Source organism: Olea europaea, chromosome 6, assembly GCF_002742605.1.
Source record: "Olea europaea var. sylvestris chromosome 6, O_europaea_v1, whole genome shotgun sequence".
Lineage (NCBI taxonomy): Eukaryota > Viridiplantae > Streptophyta > Magnoliopsida > Lamiales > Oleaceae > Olea > Olea europaea.
The window spans coordinates 27,540,608-27,549,862 of NC_036242.1; the positions used below are offsets into that span (position 1 = coordinate 27,540,608).

General features: G+C 34.7%; 1 protein-coding gene across 2 annotated transcripts; it reads left to right on the forward strand.

Annotated features, from left to right (window-relative positions):
- Positions 1–2,968: 2,968 nt before the first annotated feature.
- Positions 2,969–8,801, forward strand: LOC111396320 (probable DNA replication complex GINS protein PSF3). Of its 2 annotated transcripts, none has more exons than XM_023022728.1 (8): positions 2,969–3,214; positions 3,402–3,486; positions 5,209–5,322; positions 5,406–5,477; positions 5,645–5,745; positions 6,489–6,587; positions 8,124–8,263; positions 8,370–8,801. In XM_023022728.1, the coding sequence occupies exons 3-8, from the start codon at positions 5,278–5,280 to the stop codon at positions 8,477–8,479; spliced, it is 567 nt and encodes a 188-aa protein (XP_022878496.1). In that variant the 5' UTR covers positions 2,969–3,214; positions 3,402–3,486; positions 5,209–5,277; the 3' UTR covers positions 8,480–8,801. The 2 variants fall into 2 exon arrangements, with proteins under 2 accessions (XP_022878496.1, XP_022878495.1); XM_023022727.1 differs by having other exon boundaries at positions 5,226–5,322.
- Positions 8,802–9,255: the final 454 nt, after the last annotated feature.

Consider the following 9,255-nt stretch of genomic DNA (forward strand, 5'->3'; position numbering starts at 1 on the left):
ACAATCATAATGAAGTCATATTTGGTCAAAATCGGTCACCATTAGCACAAAATTTGGTCACAATCAATCACAGTTAACATATAAATTATCATGAACTTCAAATGTATACATGATTTGTCATAAACATTCACGGTTAACAGATGTCTGATTATACATGTTATCGTTGACAGAGACTTAGTCACATACACTCAGAGTTAAAACAAATCTATTCACAATCAGTTACAATGAAGACGAACTCAGTCACAACAGGTCATATTTAACATAGACTTGGTGACGAAAGGCTTCAATTAACGCTGACTTAATCATAGAAGATTACAATTAACATATAAATGGTCATTAGTTTTACAAGGTAAACATGTTATGTTACAAACAATAACTTCTAATAAATGTCTGGTTACGCATTTCATTGTTAACACGGACTTAGTCACTTACAGACACGAATAAGACAAATTTGATCATAAACAGTCACAATGAATACTGAGTCAATCACAAATAGTCACAGATAACACAAATTTGATCACAAATAATAACATCTTACACAAATATGGTCATAGACCATAATACCTTACACAGTCCAGCTCACAAATAGTCACTATTAAATAGAACCTAGTCATATACTACACAAAACATACAATCAATAAATCACAAGTTATTTCTCCTGCATAATTTATCAAATTAATTAATTAGGACTTATTTCTCAATCACAAATTAATTCGGTTGTTGATTTTCGAACCTTGTATAATTCATGAAGTGATTATGAAACATTAATATTTAATGTTGCCGTAACAAACATGAATATTCAATTTTGGATAATTTTCTTAGTCAAAATTTATCACAAAACATGAATATTTAGCCCTGTTTGATACCCATTTTTTTCAAAATGCATTTTTCTCTTTCTTTTTTTCAACCACACATTCTTTATTAAAATAATATTACACGTAAATAAAAAAAAATTTCTTATTTTTCAACCACACACTTCCCATCAAGTTATTATTTTAAAATTTATTTTTACATAAAAATGTCTATCAAACACCTCCTTAATGCACATTTATCAGTTCTTACACGCATAGACTGCTTCACTCAAGCATTTGCTCTTTTGTTGTCGTCCCATTATTCTATTCACAAATTTCACAAATTTAATCTCACAATTTCTTGTTCCAAACTTATTTCTCTTTCCCTTCTAAATTTGCAATTGATCGGTTTTGGTTTCATTTTTGAATTTTGTGAAAACTAGTTACTAACTTGTGTTATTTGTAACTAACCGTAATTAAATTTGTCTTCAGTGTGACTTTTTATGATTGTACGCAACCAAGTCACTTACGTGTGTTATCTATAACTATTTGTGACTAACTTTGTCTTTATTGTGACTAAATTTGTCTTCAATGTGAGTGTATGTGTTCAGGTCAATTTTAACCATGATGGTATGTGATCAAGTCACAATCGACCACAATTAACACAAAATTGGTCACAACCAATTGTAATAAACACATAATTAGTCATAGAGTATCACCAAAAACAAATATGCACACACCACAAACCAACCCCATAATCCGCCACCACCATAACCTTTAATACACCACCACTACCATCTTCAACTCAAATCCACAACCATAAATACTACCATCACTATCCTGTATTATATGTGACCCAAGTTAGCTTCATCGTGACCGGCCGTGATTAGATTAGTCTAATTTGTGACTGTATATAATCAAGTCACATATAGTCGCAAATCTAATCATAAAAAGTCACAAAAAATCGAGACTACGACCCAACCTCGAAACCACACCACCCCACAAAAAGTCACAAACCGGCTTAGTGTAATAATTTTATTCCTGTTTGAACTCTCTTTCAATTTATCAGGTACCTTTCTTAAATTGACATGAGAATTCTTTTCACGCGTTCTTGAAACCATTATTTATCAAATACTTCATAGCTGTAATTGACGTCAAAAAAAAAGGAAAAAGAAAAAAAAAACCCAAGTTACAAAAGAATAGGGTTTACTCAGGATTTATTTATTAGTTTCCAAATTTTCAATTTGCTGCATCTATTTCAGGTAAGTCGTGAATTTGTATTCTATTTTCCAGAATTTAATTTCTAGATTATACATTTTGTGATTTTGTTTGCAGATTTACAGTTAATTGTATTATCACTTTTTTTTTTTATTGTTTTTGTGATTGTACGACATAGGTTTAGGGAATTTGGTAATTTCTAATTCATGACATCCCGGACATTGAGAAGGAGGCTCCACCATGGAGATGTTGACGGTTGATTCTTTAGATGAGCCATTACTCAAAAATTTTACCAAACTTGAGATCCTGTCATTCAACAACCTTTTCTCACGAGATTTCGGCAACCACAATTTTACCCGCTCGTTTCCTCCGATTTACTAAACTTTCATCAGTTCAAAGCATCTATCACCAGACTATCTATACTCGCCTGTCTCCACACAGTTGGCGTAGATCCCTTCCTAAATTGTGGTCGACTGACTTCTCCTCTTCCTGCACCGTCGTTATCTTGCATCAATACACACATATTTAACTGCAGTGGTGATCAGAGTTGGCGGCGGCTAAAAATCTGGCCTCTCTACCCTCCGAAACACTAGAGCTCAACCAATCACACTATTTCTCCTCTGCAACGCTGCAAGCAACCACCACGCTATTGCCTCCCACCATTGTCAAATCTGATTTACGAGTGTGTGTAAGTAGTGAGAGAAAATGTATGAGTAGGGAGAGAAAATAAAATGATATGTAATTTTAATTAATGAGTGGTTATTACTAGTATATTTATTAATAAATGTAAAAAAAAAAAAATTATAACATGATTTATGAAAGGTTAAACTTAAAATCTGACCAATGAAATGTAAGTTTTAAAACAAGTCTAGGTGTAATTTTCTCTTTTTTTATCAAGCTAGAGCCCACACGTTGATAATGCCCAAAACCAAAAGTGAAGAAGCCCAAATTTCCAATACATTTCATTCCAACCCGATTTTTCAACCCATTCAATATTCAAAATTCATTCTTCACAAGTTCCACTTACACTCTCCCGTCTCCGCCGACCTCGACTTTGTACTTCTCGATCTGCCGCTCAGGGAAGATTCCACATTTCCACCGGCCTCCGACGTTCGAGCCCTAGACGCAGCACCTTCGAGCCGGGCAGCCGGCAGCAGTTCTTCGAATCTACATTTCCACCAACGATTCGACGGCAGAAGAAGAAGGTGAAGCCGCTTGATTCTGATTCCTAAACCGCACTCAAGTTCTTAACTGTTTTTCTGTTAGTTACTTATTTTGCTTTGTGTTTTGTATACTGTTGTAATTTTTTCTTTTTAACATATGAAATTACTTTTGAATTGCTTGAAGTCTTGAATTGTTATTGAATTACTTTTGAATTGCTCTTGAAATTAGACCTAGAAGTTCCAGGCCTGTGAAGCCCTCGAGCCTGATTCGGTGAATCCTGAAGCCTGCTCAAGTCTCGATGTACTCTGTGACTGTGAGTTTGCTTACTCTCTCTCTGTGACTGAAGCCTGCTTCCATTCCACATTGCTAAATGCTAAAGCTACCTCTCTGTGACTATGAAAGCATTTTGTAATTCTGTAACTGTGAGTTGCTAATTGCTTACTCTGTGAATTGATTCCAGACTTTCCAGTAATTATTGCTATTTGCATTGCACTGTGAATTGAAAACATTCTTAAATCTTAATAGCTATAATGTTTAAATACAGAGATGGAATGAAGAGATTCTTTCAAAGAAAATGAATACGATTTCTATTGATTGAATTTCCTATTATGGACGGCGGGAGGGCCAGGTAGCTTTGAAGGTCATTTTAAGTATTTTCGTAATATTGTTTTATATTTTTATCATCATTACATCGATGATTAAAAACTCAATGTTCGGCGTGGACAAAATTGTGCCCGCACTGAACGCCAATCCTGGCTCCGCCCCTGATAATCTGTGACTTCTTTTTCTCCTTGTTTAGTTTGCCCCCATCGAGTCTTAATCTCAAAGATTTGTGATGCATTTTCTCCATCTGAGTATGACTCTTTGAGTGTTAGGATAATTGACGCCTAGCTCTGATACCATGTAAAAACTGAGGAATTACACAATAATTTTTGTGTGTATTGTATTATTTCATCCCTATGAACATACCGTTATACAACTAAATACATATGAATATGGAAATACAATCCCCTAAGGAAAGCTAATATCTTTACCTAACTAAGGAAATAACTATATAAGGTACATCAATCATACTAAATTAATTCCTAATAAACCAGTATTCTACAGATTCAACCACCAATAGTCCTTATTCTTATCATATAGAGTGATTTGAGTTATACTACAATTACCTCATGAAGTTTGACTTGGACTGCAATAGGTTAGATATTTGGATAAGGATGGATGTAGAGCATTTGAGTTATGGAAGGACTAAAACATTAAAAGGTAAGAGATAAGGGCATGAAGAGTAATATTTTGATTATGTGGGCCCAACCTTAATAGGGCTCGATCATACCAGCCTGACCTTAGGGGACAAGCCCGACCACATTTATGAGGGTTTTGGGGAAGATGTATGCTCAGGGTAAACACCTCAGGCTGTGCGTGAAGGCTCGAGACTGGGATACAACTTTTGTGCACATCAAATGTGATAATTCAATGTGAAAAAGTTATGGAGAGATATTCAAGACGAATATCTCCACTTTCTATTGAAAAAAAAGACTTTAAATTCACATTGAATATTCGTAGTAAGGTCATGCTCCTATTGGACTCAATTTCTGGCTCCACCCATCCATCTGTATGTGAGTTTTTTCTTTTCAATTTTTATGTTTATGCACATGCGGTCTCTTTCGCTCGAAAGTGTCAAGTCTAATTTTATAATTTAAGGTTATTCTCAAAGGGCTCTGTGCTCTTTCCCTTTTTGTGTTTGTGAGGTTATTCTCTCTTTTTTACGAGTGTATGTATAATGTGTTATTAACGTATGCTTATTTCCTCCTCTCTCTCTCTCTCTCTCTCTCTCTTTTTCCAAGATAAATTCTTGTTATATTGCTTTACACACTGAGATTAGTTTTGGTCTGTTAACAAGTTTAGATTGTGTACACACATACATGCAAGAATATTAATAATATGTGCTTACCTAAGTTCATGCATGCATTTCTTAAAGCTCGGAAATTGAATGTGCTATACACTTGCATTTTACAGTTCAGTTATATTTTTTCAGCTGTCAACAAATTGCAGGATTGGCAAACTGGTATAGTTGATAGATTCTAAGCTCAAGTTTCCACTCAGAATGGCAAAATATTATAACATTGATGACATATTGGCAGAAGAGGAGGTGAAAATTCTTGAATAGAAGCATGTCTATATAATTTATAGTTGAGAGTTACTGCTGATTTTTGTATTTTACTGTTATGTTAGCTTGTTCCAGCTGTGTTTCAACATGCTGCAAATGGGGTTGGGCTTTTTGACTCTAGTGATGATACAAATAAGGTACATTTACAAATCTTTCATTGTCCGGGAGAGGTTGTGTCACGTTACCTCTTCAAATCTCAATCTAAGCTGGTAGAAAGTAGGCTATTCTTTTAGTTTTTTATTATTATTTTAAAGACTTCAAGTAGTATTCATTGGCTAATTCATGGCCCTTTTACCCACTTCAGGTGGAAGCTGGATCAAAAGTAGAACTGCCCTTCTGGCTGGTTTGTGAGTTGTATTTGAGGCAACTTGTCTCCATTATGGTCCCACCATGTTTTGACAAAGAGTAATACTATATTAGCTGTATCTTATATTTCTATGCCCTTTTTTTTCATGAATAAACTGAATAAAGTACTGACTTGATGACCCATCTATGTATATGCAAAATACCCTAAACCTATTCTACAGAAATCAGAAGGATTGTGAAGAGAATATTATCTTATTGCATTACATAGGAAGCAAGAAGAAAAATGAAAAAGTAAACAATTGAAATTAATTAATTTTAGAATACACCTAACTTCCTCTACACATTGAAAAACTTTCATTGCAATGCCTTCAATTCAAAATTTTACTGAAGTGGGTGAGGCATATGGTAAATTTGTTTTTAAGTGATTTTCCTGTGTAGTTTCTTTGAATTTAAGATCCTAAATGGAGCCTTAATGAAATGGTTTTTAGAATTTGCCTCAGGAAACTCAATAACCCAACTTGCACATCTTTATTGCAATAATTAGGTGAAAATTCAGGGGCTGTTTTTGGTTTGCTACTTTATTGTACACGTTGACCATGATTCCATCGTATACTGGGAGGCAAAAGGGGCTTGATGGTTTACTTTTCATTCTGCACAAAAGAACTATCGTGACTTTCTACCCTGTTTAACAAGATCAATGTGTGAGCACCGAGCTTACTTACTTTGAATTTTACTATTGTACTACATCTCATGGTAAAATTACTGGTTCACTAGTTTATTTCCTTCTATATCTGTTTCTTGCAATATGAAATTGATTATTTTCTTATGTTTCATTTTTCCAGATCCAAAACACGGGAGGAAATTGGGGCTGATGCTGCACACGTGGATCTAAGAAGTAGATGTCCATACTTTTATGAATTAGGATGCAAGATTGCACCACTGTGAGTTTCTTTAACTTTGGTGTCTTGAATGCCTGGGTGTATCCTGTAGGCATTCGATCTACTCTAGGGTTTTCCGTCAGGTCACTTGATAGCGTGCAAAAATATCCACCCTGACACACAACAAAAGGGGAAAAGAACCAAATTCAGTAACATAAACCTTGTATGGAAAATTCTCTCTTGTTCAGCAATTGCATATAAATATTCAAAACCATGTAATATTTGGCATTATAAGTATCATTAGCATGTTTCCAGGGACATAAATTAGTATGAATGTAGCTGCATGACTGCATCTAATGCTTCATCTGAATAAAACTTTGTTACTGAGAGAGAACTAGTTCAGTACATCTTAGTTCAGAAAAATTATAGAGCCACCAAATTTGATCATCTATTGTTGCAATTACCCTTTGGCCTTAGTGCGTTGTAATGATCCAAAGGAAGATCTCCTGGCTCAGCACTACTCAACTTTTGTTAGATTCTTTGTTCTGTAGTTGAATTGGACATATTTCAATTTAAAATATCAGCTAAAATTCATAGCAATGCTTTCAGGATCTGAATTCATGTCGGATCTCAAGGTTTATAGGTATACTGTAATCATGGGCTGCTCATCAGTTTTGTATGACCCAGTGGTATCATTAAGAAGGAATATTCAACATAGAATCAAATTTGAGATTGGATCTTGCTTATGCAATAAATGCATTATGATTAAGCTAATCCTGTTTAATTTGTTTTGTCTTTGTTTGCCTGCACATGATAGAAAAAAAATTAGATTGATAATGAATGCAGGACAAATGAAAATATCTGCTTATAACACTGGTTGCCCTTGTAACGCAAAGTGACATAGGCTGCTTAGGGTTAAATAATAGTACATAAGAGATTGGTGAAACTTTATTATTACCCATTTTGTGGTGGTAGGAGTATGGCATGTTCAGCAAATGGAACCAGATACAAAACTAATAGCAAATGTCTTTTGATCGTTTTTGGAATCAAGAAGAGTGTGCCATATTCTCATGTAATCTCCTCTTATATTGTCCTGCCCAACTAGACTCCATCCTTGTTTGCTTGGAATATTTCATTTAAATATATATTTAATTCCTACAAGCTAAATGCTTTCACAAGCTCGTTGGTCCTAAAAGCTGACGCTTCTGTCATGATGCAAGCAGAAACTAACTCCTTTTGTTTGTGTTACCTGTTGTCATGGTAATGCGCATTTGCAGAGTTTATTATATTGTCGTAGTGTAGACAATTGTTTGCTTTTCATGAAGAAATTGCTGTGTTTGCACCATCCCCTAATGTGTTTGTCTCACAGTATATATAGCATTATGCGATAGTCCGGATGTAAAATTTCTTGGAGATGCATGGCAGTAGCATGAAGCATTTAGAATAAGGGGAACCGAATCTTTTGGGATTGCTTTCTTTCCTCGATCCTTTTCCATTCTACAATTCTGGATATGAATGATTTATAAGCATCTTAATTGAAATTGTTTTAGATAAATAATTATAGAGTTAACATTTAGCTTGTATTTTTTTAATGAACAGTATCGGTGACAAAACCATAGGGCCGTTCCTTCTCGTTGCATTTCGGATCAGATACAAGGAAGTCTTGATCAAGGCCCACAACTTGACACTGGCCGTGGCTCCCAAGTACTTGACACTTCTAACCAATGAAGAAGCTAAATGTAAGTTTGTAGAACCAGTAAATGATGCTTGTGTGTATTATATATCCAATTTTTTTACAGATCTCCGTTCTTCACAGTAAATATTTCATGGTTATTTATTTTGAAGTGTACGAGGCTGGTCAATCTTCAATAGCTGCATTTAAAAAGTGGCGGATGGGTGGACCTCGACTCCAGATAGCCCCTCTTCTAGGGAGAAAGAGGAAACCAACTGGGTAGGTGGCGGTTCTATGATTCACATTTGTGTTTCATGCATCTAGGAAGTCCAGCCCACTGAATAACGATATTCAAGTACCTCGAGTTTTATCTTGGCTTGCCTCTTCAAAATCTGTTGGAGTTGTACTGCAAACAAATAGTGTAAGTTCACGGTCATTAGATTTCAAATGAATTTGTGGTACTTCCCTGTACAATAAAATTCTTCAATATGCCCTTGATAGAGCATTGTATTGCTATAATATATTTGACGAATGGTTTTATTTATCACACCTGTGATTACCTTTATTTAATTGCCCCTGGCGATATAGGACATTTATTTCAACAATTTTAATAACATTCATAAATAGACACTGAATTGACAGGTTTGGTATGTCCCATTGAGTTGACACTAAAACCTGCGACAGGTTTGGTATGGCACGTTGGATTGACAATAAGTACTTGTTTGGTTTAAATTTTAAGTCAATAAAATCAATTTTTTGACCTTTATTTCAATATTCCAACCGTTATTTTTGAATTCTTCTTTCACAGGCAAGATCTACTTTATCTCTAACGGTCAAAAAATCAATTCTCAAAATCTCTACCAAACAAGCTATAAGTTTAACAGCATCATATCTAATGCAACTTTCTAAATGAGTCATCACGATGACTTGAAAACATAAATAGACTTGTAGTAATAGGAGATTCATTAAATTAGTTCCGCCACTTTTTTCTTAACACAAATTTCTCTTCCCTGCACATTTGTCATATTCATCAACACTAATGCTACTCAACAGGGGCCA